This window comes from Diorhabda sublineata, chromosome 8 (genome assembly GCF_026230105.1).
Source record: "Diorhabda sublineata isolate icDioSubl1.1 chromosome 8, icDioSubl1.1, whole genome shotgun sequence".
Taxonomy (NCBI): Eukaryota; Metazoa; Arthropoda; class Insecta; order Coleoptera; family Chrysomelidae; genus Diorhabda; species Diorhabda sublineata.
In genome coordinates this window covers 6,061,554-6,076,515 of record NC_079481.1, presented here as the reverse complement: position 1 = coordinate 6,076,515, position 14,962 = coordinate 6,061,554, and the positions used below count along the sequence as shown (strand labels likewise).

At 37.0% G+C, this 14,962-nt stretch overlaps 1 protein-coding gene across 1 annotated transcript; it reads left to right on the top strand.

Annotated features, from left to right (window-relative positions):
* Positions 1-305: 305 nt before the first annotated feature.
* LOC130448427 (saccharopine dehydrogenase-like oxidoreductase) lies at positions 306-13,462 on the top strand. Its single transcript, XM_056785805.1, has 7 exons — positions 306-454; positions 8,166-8,346; positions 10,016-10,252; positions 10,310-10,577; positions 11,098-11,335; positions 11,394-11,662; positions 13,188-13,462. Exons 2-7 carry the CDS (start codon positions 8,169-8,171, stop codon positions 13,291-13,293), a joined length of 1,296 nt encoding a protein of 431 aa, XP_056641783.1. The 5' UTR covers positions 306-454; positions 8,166-8,168; the 3' UTR covers positions 13,294-13,462.
* Positions 13,463-14,962: the final 1,500 nt, after the last annotated feature.

The window sequence follows — 14,962 nt, the reverse complement described above, 5'->3', positions numbered from 1 at the left end:
GAGTCACTGAAGACGATAACTTGGTTATCGAAACGCGCGTCAGACAGTGTAATTGTAAGTGTTAGTGTAGTTCGTTTTTTCATTCTTCTATGCCTTATTTCCATGATTACTACATCACAAATCACCACAATGCATTTAGCCTGAATATACACGGAAAAACATGCAAAAAATGTGTATGTGTGACAAGGTTTCCGGGGCCGCATACGTATGATACAGGCCTTATGGGGCGGGCAATAACTTTTGACCGGTAGTGTATATAAGGAAATTTATACTATCGATTTAATAAGCAAATTCATGCGACCTTTATACTTGTTTTTGATGGACGATTCTTGATATTTACAGTAAATATGGTATGTGTTTAGAATTCACATCATTCTAGAAATCTAGATAAATATTGATTGAAAAAAAAGTGAAGGTATCGAATTTTGCTGAAAATAGAGTGAAATACATTTTAGTAAGTACCTATTAATATACATTTCATTGGTACCAAAAGTGAAAATCAATTTTGTTGTTAAATAAATTAAGTGATTAAAAGACAATATTTCTAAATCGACTCCATCGATAGAAAAAGTATAAGTGAATAAGAAAAACATTACATAGGTGTCAGGTGTGGGGTATTACAAATAAATAGTGACATAAACATGGCTAAGAAACTTGGTGACCTGAATGTGACGGAACTGAAAGCCGAACTGAACTGGTAAGTGACGGATTCGATCCAGAATCTTATCTCTCTTCAAAGAGAAGTCTTCCACATGAAGCTCAACAATTTCTGAAATAAAAAACGATATTTCCCTCATGGAGGACGATATTTCGACCACGAAGATGACTAAGAAACTTGGTGACCTGAATGTGACGGAACTGAAAGCCGAATGAACTGGTAAGTGACGGATTCGATCCAGAAACTTATCTCTCTTCAAAGAGGAGTCTTCCACATGGATTCCTCCAATTTCTGAAATAAAAAACGATATTTCCCTCATGAAGGACGATATTTCGACCACGAAGATGGCTAAGAAACTTGGTGACCTGAATGTGACGGAACTGAAAGCCGAACTGAACTGGTAAGTGACGGATTCGATCCAGAAACTTATCTCTCTTCAAAGAGAAGTCTTCCACATGAAGCTCAACAATTTCTGAAATAAAAAACGATATTTCCCTCATGGAGGACGATATTTCGACCACGAAGATGGCTAAGAAACTTGGTGACCTGAATGTGACGGAACTGAAAGCAGAACTGAACTGGCAAGTGACGGATTCGATCCAGAAACTTATCTCTCTTCAAAGAGAAGTCTTCCACATGAAGCTCAACAATTTCTGAAATAAAAAACGATATTTCCCTCATGGAGGACGATATTTCGACCACGAAGATGACTAAGAAACTTGGTGACCTGAATGTGACGGAACTGAAAGCCGAACTGAACTGGTAAGTGACGGATTTGATCCAGAAACTTATCTCTCTTCAAAGAGAAGTCTTCCACATGAAGCTCAACAATTTCTGAAATAAAAAACGATATTTCCCCCATGAAGGACGATATTTCGACCACGAAGATGACTAAGAAACTTGGTGACCTGAATGTGACGGAACTGAAAGCCGAATGAACTGGTAAGTGACGGATTCGATCCAGAATCTTATCTCTCTTCAAAGAGAAGTCTTCCACATGAAGCTCAACAATTTCTGAAATAAAAAACGATATTTCCCTCATGGAGGACGATATTTCGACCACGAAGATGACTAAGAAACTTGGTGACCTGAATGTGACGGAACTGAAAGCCGAACTGAACTGGTAAGTGACGGATTCGATCCAGAAACTTATCTCTCTTCAAAGAGGAGTCTTCCACATGGATTCCTCCAATTTCTGAAATAAAAAACGATATTTCCCTCATGAAGGACGATATTTCGACCACGAAGATGGCTAAGAAACTTGGTGACCTGAATGTGACGGAACTGAAAGCCGAACTGAACTGGTAAGTGACGGATTCGATCCAGAAACTTATCTCTCTTCAAAGAGAAGTCTTCCACATGAAGCTCAACAATTTCTGAAATAAAAAACGATATTTCCCTCATGGAGGACGATATTTCGACCACGAAGATGGCTAAGAAACTTGGTGACCTGAATGTGACGGAACTGAAAGCAGAACTGAACTGGCAAGTGACGGATTCGATCCAGAAACTTATCTCTCTTCAAAGAGAAGTCTTCCACATGAAGCTCAACAATTTCTGAAATAAAAAACGATATTTCCCTCATGGAGGACGATATTTCGACCACGAAGATGACTAAGAAACTTGGTGACCTGAATGTGACGGAACTGAAAGCCGAACTGAACTGGTAAGTGACGGATTTGATCCAGAAACTTATCTCTCTTCAAAGAGGAGTCTTCCATATGAAGCTCAACAATTTCTGAAATAAAAAACGATATTTCCCTCATGAAGGACGATATTTCGACCACGAAGATGGCTAAGAAACTTGGTGACCTGAATGTGACGGAACTGAAAGCAGAACTGAACTGGTAAGTGACGGATTCGATCCAGAAACTTATCTCTCTTCAAAGAGAAGTCTTCCACATGAAGCTCAACAATTTCTGAAATAAAAAACGATATTTCCCCCATGAAGGACGATATTTCGACCACGAAGATGACTAAGAAACTTGGTGACCTGAATGTGACGGAACTGAAAGCCGAATGAACTGGTAAGTGACGGATTCGATCCAGAAACTTATCTCTCTTCAAAGAGGAGTCTTCCACATGGATTCCTCCAATTTCTGAAATAAAAAACGATATTTCCCTCATGAAGGACGATATTTCGACCACGAAGATGGCTAAGAAACTTGGTGACCTGAATGTGACGGAACTGAAAGCAGAACTGAACTGGTAAGTGACGGATTCGATCCAGAAACTTATCTCTCTTCAAAGAGAAGTCTTCCACATGAAGCTCAACAATTTCTGAAATAAAAAACGATATTTCCCTCATGAAGGACGATATTTCGACCACGAAGATGGCTAAGAAACTTGGTGACCTGAATGTGACGGAACTGAAAGCAGAACTGAACTGGTAAGTGACGGATTCGATCCAGAAACTTATCTCTCTTCAAAGAGAAGTCTTCCACATGAAGCTCAACAATTTCTGAAATAAAAAACGATATTTCCCTCATGGAGGACGATATTTCGACCACGAAGATGGCTAAGAAACTTGGTGACCTGAATGTGACGGAACTGAAAGCCGAACTGAACTGGTAAGTGACGGATTTGATCCAGAAACTTATCTCTCTTCAAAGAGGAGTCTTCCACATAAATCTCGACAATTTCTGAAATAAAAAACGATATTTCCCTCATGAAGGACGATATTTCGACCACGAAGACGGCTAAGAAACTTGGTGACCTGAATGTGACGGAACTGAAAGCCGAATGAACTGGTAAGTGACGGATTCGATCCAGAAACTTATCTCTTATCAAAGAGGAGTCTTCCACATAAATCTCGACAATTTCTGAAATAAAAAACGATATTTCCCTCATGAAGGACGATATTTCGACCACGAAGACGGCTAAGAAACTTGGTGACCTGAATGTGACGGAACTGAAAGCCGAATGAACTGGTAAGTGACGGATTCGATCCAGAAACTTATCTCTTATCAAAGAGGAGTCTTCCACATAAATCTCGACAATTTCTGAAATAAAAAACGATATTTCCCTCATGAAGGACGATATTTCGACCACGAAGACGGCTAAGAAACTTGGTGACCTGAATGTGACGGAACTGAAAGCCGAATGAACTGGTAAGTGACGGATTCGATCCAGAAACTTATCTCTTATCAAAGAGGAGTCTTCCACATAAATCTCGACAATTTCTGAAATAAAAAACGATATTTCCCTCATGAAGGACGATATTTCGACCACGAAGACGGCTAAGAAACTTGGTGACCTGAATGTGACGGAACTGAAAGCCGAATGAACTGGTAAGTGACGGATTCGATCCAGAAACTTATCTCTTATCAAAGAGGAGTCTTCCACATAAATCTCGACAATTTCTGAAATAAAAAACGATATTTCCCTCATGAAGGACGATATTTCGACCACGAAGATGGCTAAGAAACTTGGTGACCTGAATGTGACGGAACTGAAAGCCGAACTGAACTGGTAAGTGACGGATTTGATCCAGAAACTTATCTCTCTTCAAAGAGGAGTCTTCCATATGAAGCTCAACAATTTCTGAAATAAAAAACGATATTTCCCTCATGAAGGACGATATTTCGACCACGAAGATGGCTAAGAAACTTGGTGACCTGAATGTGACGGAACTGAAAGCCGAACTGAACTGGTAAGTGACGGATTTGATCCAGAAACTTATCTCTCTTCAAAGAGAAGTCTTCCACATGAAGCTCAACAATTTCTGAAATAAAAAACGATATTTCCCTCATGAAGGACGATATTTCGACCACGAAGATGGCTAAGAAACTTGGTGACCTGAATGTGACGGAACTGAAAGCCGAACTGAACTGGTAAGTGACGGATTTGATCCAGAAACTTATCTCTCTTCAAAGAGAAGTCTTCCACATGAAGCTCAACAATTTCTGAAATAAAAAACGATATTTCCCTCATGGAGGACGATATTTCGACCACGAAGATGGCTAAGAAACTTGGTGACCTGAATGTGACGGAACTGAAAGCCGAACTGAACTGGTAAGTGACGGATTTGATCCAGAAACTTATCTCTCTTCAAAGAGGAGTCTTCCACATAAATCTCGACAATTTCTGAAATAAAAAACGATATTTCCCTCATGAAGGACGATATTTCGACCACGAAGACGGCTAAGAAACTTGGTGACCTGAATGTGACGGAACTGAAAGCCGAATGAACTGGTAAGTGACGGATTCGATCCAGAAACTTATCTCTTATCAAAGAGGAGTCTTCCACATAAATCTCGACAATTTCTGAAATAAAAAACGATATTTCCCTCATGAAGGACGATATTTCGACCACGAAGACGGCTAAGAAACTTGGTGACCTGAATGTGACGGAACTGAAAGCCGAATGAACTGGTAAGTGACGGATTCGATCCAGAAACTTATCTCTTATCAAAGAGGAGTCTTCCACATAAATCTCGACAATTTCTGAAATAAAAAACGATATTTCCCTCATGAAGGACGATATTTCGACCACGAAGACGGCTAAGAAACTTGGTGACCTGAATGTGACGGAACTGAAAGCCGAATGAACTGGTAAGTGACGGATTCGATCCAGAAACTTATCTCTTATCAAAGAGGAGTCTTCCACATAAATCTCGACAATTTCTGAAATAAAAAACGATATTTCCCTCATGAAGGACGATATTTCGACCACGAAGACGGCTAAGAAACTTGGTGACCTGAATGTGACGGAACTGAAAGCCGAATGAACTGGTAAGTGACGGATTCGATCCAGAAACTTATCTCTTATCAAAGAGGAGTCTTCCACATAAATCTCGACAATTTCTGAAATAAAAAACGATATTTCCCTCATGAAGGACGATATTTCGACCACGAAGATGGCTAAGAAACTTGGTGACCTGAATGTGACGGAACTGAAAGCCGAACTGAACTGGTAAGTGACGGATTTGATCCAGAAACTTATCTCTCTTCAAAGAGGAGTCTTCCATATGAAGCTCAACAATTTCTGAAATAAAAAACGATATTTCCCTCATGAAGGACGATATTTCGACCACGAAGATGGCTAAGAAACTTGGTGACCTGAATGTGACGGAACTGAAAGCCGAACTGAACTGGTAAGTGACGGATTTGATCCAGAAACTTATCTCTCTTCAAAGAGAAGTCTTCCACATGAAGCTCAACAATTTCTGAAATAAAAAACGATATTTCCCTCATGAAGGACGATATTTCGACCACGAAGATGGCTAAGAAACTTGGTGACCTGAATGTGACGGAACTGAAAGCCGAATGAACTGGTAAGTGACGGATTCGATCCAGAAACTTATCTCTCTTCAAAGAGGAGTCTTCCACATGGATTCCTCCAATTTCTGAAATAAAAAACGATATTTCCACGTAGAAAATAGAATTTCACCCCTTGAATCTGATATGGAGAAGAATTTAACAACGATGAATAAGAAGCTACAATCGAATATCGAGAATAAAAAGGCAACAATAGAAAATCATATTAACGAGAAAATCAAGGAGTTTTAGGTAGATTTAAGAACAAAAGATACTCCAATAGATGAGGAGTAGACGTCTTGGATCAATTAGAAAAAGCTGCGAACTATCACAATGCGAGGAGAGGTCTTAGATGTACCCCAGACAATACCTCTTGAAGAAAATGATGACTTTGTACAGCTGAAGAAGAGGTTGGACAAACAAGCTCCAGTATTAATCGCAGATGAAAAATCAAAGACAAAAGCGCGACGAAACTCTTTAAGTTCGAGTTTGTGATCATTAACTTCAACTGGTTTTTTTATAACTAAATTTATTCAATTTTTTTTTAAATTGGAGCGGAAAATCTTCAAAAGACAGCTGATGCTGGAATTGCGAAGATATGTGGGATAAAAATCCTCCCCCTTGCTTCTCAACAAACAGTATAATGGAACCACCAAAAGTTATTACTTGCCTGGACTTACTTTGGTTTATTTACTAAATCTTTCTATTTTTGATTCATTATTTTTGTCCCTTTTCCAGATTTCCTCGATATCTATCATTTTATGAACAATAAGCTCCCGATTTTTTGTATGGCTGCTCTACATTCTTCCTACCATCTTTGAAATGATTCTAAACTTTTGTCAAATCATTTTCTAACGTACTGGTCTGACCTTGATGATATTATATAATATTAAACAATTATTGAACAAGTTGTTTTGATACAGGTGTATTTGACCTTGAAATCATTATATGGAAATTTCTAAATATATAGTAATTCCCATCCGACCGGTTTCGTTCAACACGAACACAAAATTAAATAAAATTGCATTTAGATAGTACGTCATTCAGTTTTTTATTTTACGAGAGTTGTCTGAAATGTTTCTTTTTCTGCAATCATTTTTATTTTTCTATATAGTCTCCTTTGGAGACTAAATCTCACTCCTGTAAAAAAATTTTGACACTAGGAAGTAGGAAAAAGTCGCTAGGGATCAGATTTTTTTTTACAATCAAGCAATTCGAGTGGTGCTTGCCATATGAAGATGCCTTTGGATATTGATCTTGAACTTCTGTAGGTTGTGGTGTTAGGGAAAAACGTTACTTGGTAGCTGTTTCTACATGATTTCACTTCTCCAAAGAAATAACTCTCGATAAATTGAAGTTCTGGGCGCCTCCAGGCAAACTCGATCTTTATGAGCCACGTCTGCCTGTCGAGTAGGTCTTGCTAAAACTATTCTAGGGGGGATTTTGTTAGACAGCTCGGAAGAGCATCTGTCGTGGTATTATTGGTGAAAGAAAATCAGGTCAGTGACCAGCGAAGTTATCCAGTTATCTGGGTCGCCTATAAATCAAATTGCTCTCTTCTAAATTGAGTAGAGCATCCTTCAGGATGCTTTGAATCCCAGCTCCAAATGTGCTAGCAATATTTCAAAGATGTACGACTCTGAGTCCTGTAGAGAACTAGAAGCTGTTGCTACATATATAGTTTTTTGGTCTTAAAGAGGACTACAAGTGTTTGTGATTAAATCGGCCACTTTAATATGCCAGGACATATTGCTTCCAACCTCCACGCTCAACAAGCGAATTGGCGGCGATGGTGATATATTTTGTCCAGATAGAACCAAATCCTGCGCCGCAGTGCCAGTCTTCTTGGCAAGAATAGCAGCTGCATTAAACTCAAGTATTGATGGTGGTGATCTGTTGAACCTACGGATTTGGATGTTAGCCGAGTTGGGGGTGGTCGATAGATCGGCTTTGCAGTTTCGTCGAGAAGATCGTTGATGTACAGGAGTAGGTGACAAGATGGATCCCTGGGAAACACCAGCGTTCACTTTTTGAGGTGTGTCTATCCATAGCGAAATGGATGGATTGGTCTTTGAGAAAGCTACTAAACCAGTCGATAAGTGAAGACGACATGATTTATTTAGAACCCTATCTAATTTCTGAATGTTTTCATGATTAATAAACCAAATTAATTTCAGAATTTTCATCTAATCTCAGACAATAATAAAACGATTTATTTATAATGATAATTCGTTAGAGTTTCTTTTAGAAAATGAGCGAAGATCGCTTGGATTTTCTATTGCTGGGCGCAACTGGTGTAACTGGGATGTACTGCATTCCAGTTCTCCAAGAATTGTCAAAGGAAAATGGAAGAAACTTCACATGGGGCGTAGCTGGACGATCGGAGAAAAAGATAAAAGATGTTCTTGCTCAAGTGGGAGATAAAATTGGTAAGTGAAGTTTTAAATACACACAAAAAACTTATCAGGTTTCCTGAAAAACCTGGAAAAGACTTGGAATTGTATTTTTTGTCCTGGATTTCTAATATTATTCCTGCAACTTCGATTAGTCCATTGAAATGTTGAGATTACCAGTTTTTCTTACTGCAAAATTGATACTATAGAGCACAAACTGTAAATACATTATTTTGCAAGGTTTACGGGTCATATGACGTTATCTACTTACTCTCGAAATGTTTGCATCAAGTCCTGGAAAACTCTGTATACCTTTCAGAATCTACTACTCCCCTCCTCACTCGTCCCACATGAGGTCTATATCTCTCTTGTCTAAATCTTATACCAGACTAGAACTTTGCTAGGAATTTTGCTTTTCTCTATATATTACATCATTATTGGACTCTTCTATATTGCCCCTATAAGAACCATCATTTAATTTGACTTCCAAATTAGTTAGTTTGAAGTATTTTTCATCTTCCATAACAATGATTCTCCCCCTTAAGTTAAGTTAAGTTGATGACAGATCTTGGTATCTATTTGGGGTATATTGAGGACTCTTTTGCAGTTTTTTGACTTTTTTTGCTATCGCAGCTCTCAAAATTGTTCTTGCAAGGCAGATATTGATAGAGGCATCTGGCATGAGACAATCAAAGGCACGTATAGATGGACCTTGCGCGTCTAACACCAAACAACTGATCCAATTGAATTGTTACGATTAGTGACTGGACATTTAACCGGACACGGTGTTCTAAAACTCCATTCCCACACCATGGGCGTTACGGAGTATTCGGCTGATGTATGGAGGAGGATGAAACTGCAGACCACGTCATTTGTAAGCGTCCAGCGGGTTAAAGACTTCAAAAGTTCCATTCAGAGCGCTTGATCGGTTTCTCGAAGGACATTGGCCTTTTGGTAACGTCAAGTGCCAATTCTCACGATATGATATGGTATTCACGTGTTAATTTTTTTAATGAAACACCCACTCTATCTTTTGCTATCTCTACTAATAGTTCTGGTCATTTTTAAAAATACTTGAAGGGTTGAAGGGAGGTTTCAACATGGTATTCCTTCTTCACATGCTTCTGTGTGAAATACTTTCGTTTTGAAAAATCCCGTAACGGTTTTTACACTCTTTCAATTCGTGGGATGAATTAATAAACACTATCTTTTACGTTCTTAATTTATCTACACTTAACTTATAATAATTTACTTATAAATATCACTTAAATAATTATTTTCACTGCAACTATTTATTTAAAATTAAAACAAACTGCGTTTACACACATCATTTATACATCTAAATAAAATTCTAGAAAAAAAATAAATAAATAGACTTTCCTAGAAATTGCTTAGAAGAAATACTGTGAATAAACCGCTAGCTATAAAAAATTGTTTACATTCGAATATAAAACGAATCCCACGATATGTGGCTTCACCAAATTGTGAAATTCCATTGTAGCTGGACAGGGCCGGCCTACAAACCAAACTTGTTCGTAGCAATACGAATTAAGTCAGACTTAGGGGTCTGTCTAAGCAAATCATAATTGTTTCTTTGTATTTCCAGCTTTTTAATGCATTCGAAATAAAAAAATCTTGTCTACAAAACCGTTTTGAAATTGTATTATTACAAAACTATTGAGATATACGTTATTAATGATTCCAGGGGTGGATTTATCTTCAACACCCATCGTATTAGCCGATGTGAACGATGACGAATCGCTGCTTAAGATGGCACGAAAAACAAAAATTTTAATCAACTTATGCGGACCTTATAACACTTTAGGATTACCCGTGGTTGAAGCTTGCGTTATTGCTGGTACCCATCACTTGGATATAAGTGGCGAACCTGAATATATAAACTCACTTCCTGAAAAATTTAACAATATAGCTAAAGAGAAGGGTAATTTAACGAAAAATATGGGGTGAAATTATATTGTTAATCACATATTCGTTTCAGGATTGTATATAGTAAGTGCGTGCGGTTTGGATTGCTTACCAAGTGATTTGGGACTAACTTATCTAAACGAAAAATTCGATGGTACTTTGAATTCGGTGGTGGTACATGCTAATATGTGGTTTGAAAGTCGAGATGATGGGCCTATTATCAATTTCGGTACGTGGGAGAGCTTCGTCTACGCTGTTAAACATGGTTTACAGTTCAAAGAAATGAAAAAAGTGATCTGTCCAGAAAAAAAGTACAACTTTCGACCGAAATTGAAGGTTTGGTGAGTTTTTTTACTCAACTACAAGAGCTGTAGGGCATCAATTCGATGTTTTGATTGTTTAAAAACGTTTTGGAGAATGATTTGCCTTCCCTGATGTTTTTTGAACACTTCTAGCTTGATCTAATGGAACGGTGGCGTCATGTCCAGTTATTCTGATGAAACAGGCGACTATTTGCTTCGAAGTGTTCAAATTTTGTTGGATTTGGCTCGTCTTGAAAGACCCTTACAATCGATAGTTGTTAGTTTCAGATTCATATGCTTTGATCCATGATTCGTCGCCTGTTATGATCTTGCTTCAAATGTTCATGAAATGTTGAATGTATGCGAGTGGAACTAAGGCCCCAATATGTCTCAATCTCGGGGTATTGAATGCAGAATACCAGCGAAGTTTGGGGGTTCAAGATGGTGTTTCATCATGAAAATTCGAAGCGAGTTGATCGGCACATTGCTATTGGTTCAATCCATGTCGAAAGTCGTATTAAAATTTTCACCACAATACCAACAACTTTGATTTTTTCAGCCATTTACCCCGATACTCCAAAACCGTTAATGGTTGGACAATGTATTCAGTGGCATGTGATAAACTAGTGATGGAAGAAACTCAAAAGTTTTTGTACGAAAACGAAAATCGTCGACCGGTTCAAGTTGACATGTTGGTTCACGTCCAAACTTTTTGGAATTTTCTTACCTTGCAGCTCATCTTATTATTATGTATGATTTTAGCGCCGTTTCGATGCGGCAGATGGCTTCTACTTAATGTATGTATTAATTTTTTTTTGTTAAATCCTCAAATTCGCAAAAACATCTTCGTTTCAGTACCCTCATATATTTACAGCGGGATATCTCAAGACGAAGGATAAAACGCCTTCAGAAGAAACTGTTGAAAACTGTTGGTATCAGAATACTTTTTACGGGGAAGGGTGGAAAGAAAAATTGACCGATAAGGATCAAGAATTTACCGTACCGCCGAATAAAAGTATTCTGGCGAGATTTAAAACTAGAAATCCGGCATATCGGTTCTCATCTTACGCTATAGTCGCAGCGGCGATCATGATTTCGAGCGAAAAGGAGAAACTACCCAAAAAGTAAGGTTAAGAAAAAGCTTATTCATTATTTTGATTTAGTTAAAGTAACCGAAAGAAAAAAAATGTTGCATGTTTCTTAGTCAATCAGAAACTTAAACAAACGCGTCATCAGAAATACTGTTTGGAATTAATTAGATTATATCAATTGAATCTAGATGTTTGAAGGTCAATTTTGACCTACTGTGTACAAATTATTGAACCATAAGAATTTTTCCAATTGAATTTTTACATAGTAGTTCAAATTCACTCTCAAAATTGGAAAACAAATGTATCAAAAGTTCATTTGAACTACTGGTATTATTTTCTTAAGAATTGAATAAATGAAAATGTATTTTTTTATCAATTGTATGGATATTATTCTTGTATCAATAATTAAAATGGTAGTCATAGTAGCGCAATCTACGTGTAAATCACCGAAATAGTTTAGTTGGGAATATTGTAAACTGTACTGTCTCAAGACAATAAGTTTGTCTATGTCATTTTGGTAAATAAAGTAGTCACGGAACATACCCAATAAGACGTCGACTTTCATCTGAATTCAGAGACACACATGCCAATCGTGACGTTAGTGTAATAAAAATGTGTCAGTACTGTCAATGTCATTTGTCAAAATGAATAATCATTTGTATTAATTTCCCAAACACTTTCCCGATGTGTCAACATCAAATTATCGCTTGTGTGAAAATAATTTTCGGTGATTTTACAAATTTCAAGTATTCGTCTCATCTATCTTTCATTGTCTACATTCATTTATGAAAATTACAGTCACGCCAAAGTTAATGACTGTGTACTAAACCAAAAACATTCAACATCTAGCAAATTAACCTATAGAAGAGCCATTGAAGTTTAGCTGGAACTAGTAAGTACAATTTAACACTTAGGGAAATGGCGATTCATCGGTATACAACTGTCAAAATATAAAAATTGAAAAACAGTTTGGAGAATAACAAAGAGCAATTAAAGACATTGAAGACGTTTCAAATTGGAACATGTTGTTGGACATATTGTCTTTTAAAGTACTTTGGTACATTTTCCTTGGTTTGATTGAAAATGTATATGAATATTATATTGTAAATAAACGTGTCCCAGTTCTAAGATCGAAAGTGGATTAAAATTACACTTGAATGAACCGCGAAAATAGATTAATTCTGCCACGTACCATCGTGGGTACTGGCATCGAAAATCCGCCATGTTGTCTCCACTGAATACCAATTAAGTTTGCATTTCTTCTTATGGTATATTCTGTGAAAATAGTCTTGTATAAACTCTTGAACAAGCGACAACGTTGTTTCTTTTTCCTCCCCAATACAACAGATCCAAGGTTAATTTGAACTACTACATATAAATAACTGAACCATATATAGTTTGTTTATGTAGTAGTTCAAATTTATCTTCAAACATCCATAACATTAATAAATTGTATTGAAAGATCGTTTGAACTACCGGCAATATCATCGTCAAGGTTATAAAATGTCAATTTGACATATTAAATTCATAAACTGCACGTAAATTGTGTTTGTTACAGTGGCGGTGTATATTCACCAGGAGCTGCATTCAGTAAAACGTCATTAATGGAATATTTAATCAATAAATGTTGTAGTTTTGAAATAATCGAAGAAAAAGATTTATAATTATTTTATATTTATATAAGAAACAATCTAATAACATCACAATTTTCTTAGTACTCAAAAAAACTAATATAAAGATCAAAGTTTATTATTCTTTAAACACTATTAACTTTTTTATTGTTAATATATAAGCGAATATTGTTTTTTTTTGTATAAAATTAAATATTTAGCTTCAAGTATCGTTTATTTATCTACCAACCATGACCCCATCCGTGTCCCCATCCATGTCCCCATCCGTGAGCGAAAGCGGCACCGTGATGAACAGGAGCAGCCACAACTACACCATGAGCGACTGGAGTAGCAATAACAGGTGTGGCAACTACGGCGGTATGGACAGCTGGAACGGCAACTATAGCACCGTGATGTCCCCAACCACCTGGAGCTGGTGCGCAGGTAGTTGCCGCCACGAAGGCCAATAGAACTAAGCACTGTAAAAAGTATTTTGCTTTATAAAGGGCACCGCCGCCGAATCCACAATCTTGTAAAAGTAAAATATCGAATATAAAGATAAAACTAAGCTGAAATTTCCGAAACCAACACTAAGAATCAGTCTGATGCTCGTTTTGATTAGTTGTCGTCTTCTGAGACTGAAGGTAAATTAAAATCTTACCAACCAAGTTATCGTCTGCAGAAATCGAAAGTAAATAAACTTTTAATTTACCTTCAATTCAAATATCATCTGAGGATGATACTTTGGTTATAGAAAAACAGTGTAATTGTGAGTGTTGGTGTGTTTCAGTAAAACTATAAAAAAAAACTATAAAAAGAGGAAGAAATCTAACGGCAATCGCTTCTTTGGAAGGCAATTTTGTTTCGGTTTTTAAGGTCCTGATAGTTCTTTGTCTGTAAATACTTCATGTTCGCTTTCAAATTACTTGCAACCAGTTATGAAGCCGTAGAAGTTGATGTAAGAGGATAAGTCTTCTTCTTCTTGTGGTGCTTAGTCGTGATGAATACTGGCGATCATCATGGCAATCTTTGTTCTATCAGCAGCAATGCTGAAGAGTTGTTTTTATTGAACCATGTTCTAAGGTTCTTAAACCAGGATACTAGTGTTCTTCCTAGATGTCTTTTGCCTTGCCCGATGGTGTTTGCGAGTTTTTATGGCTATCATTACATCTCCCTTTTCATTCACTCCTTTTAGAAAGCTCAGGATGAAGGATGGTTCTAACTTCCCCTAGATATTTGTCTTCTATTTCATACGTTTCCAAGTGTAGTCCTCTGGACTTCCTTAGTCTTGAAGAAAATGTGGATAAAAGTCTTATTCTATAAAAGCGCCGATATGATTTCATTTAAAGGAAGATATAGACGAAAGCAATAAGCAAATGTCACGCTGTATTGTATTATATTTATTGTATTTAATTCTATTAATAATGTATATGAATCGAAATAACAAAATTGTGATTTGAAAAGGAAAATCAAATCACATTACCACTCTTCAGATGATTGTCTAAGTTGATACATTCAAGAGATCTTCTTTGGTGATAGTTATAATATGTATCAACCTCTTCAGATTGTTTCAGTTACTGCTTTTTCCTTCCTTCCTTCTTTTTCAGTATCTTCTATATTGTTTTCTAGCAGATTCCACAAATGCGTTCAGTTCTTCAAAGGATTTATCTTCTTACCTAGCTCATTCCAAAACGAACCTGTATTTCTTGATACTGGAGCTTAG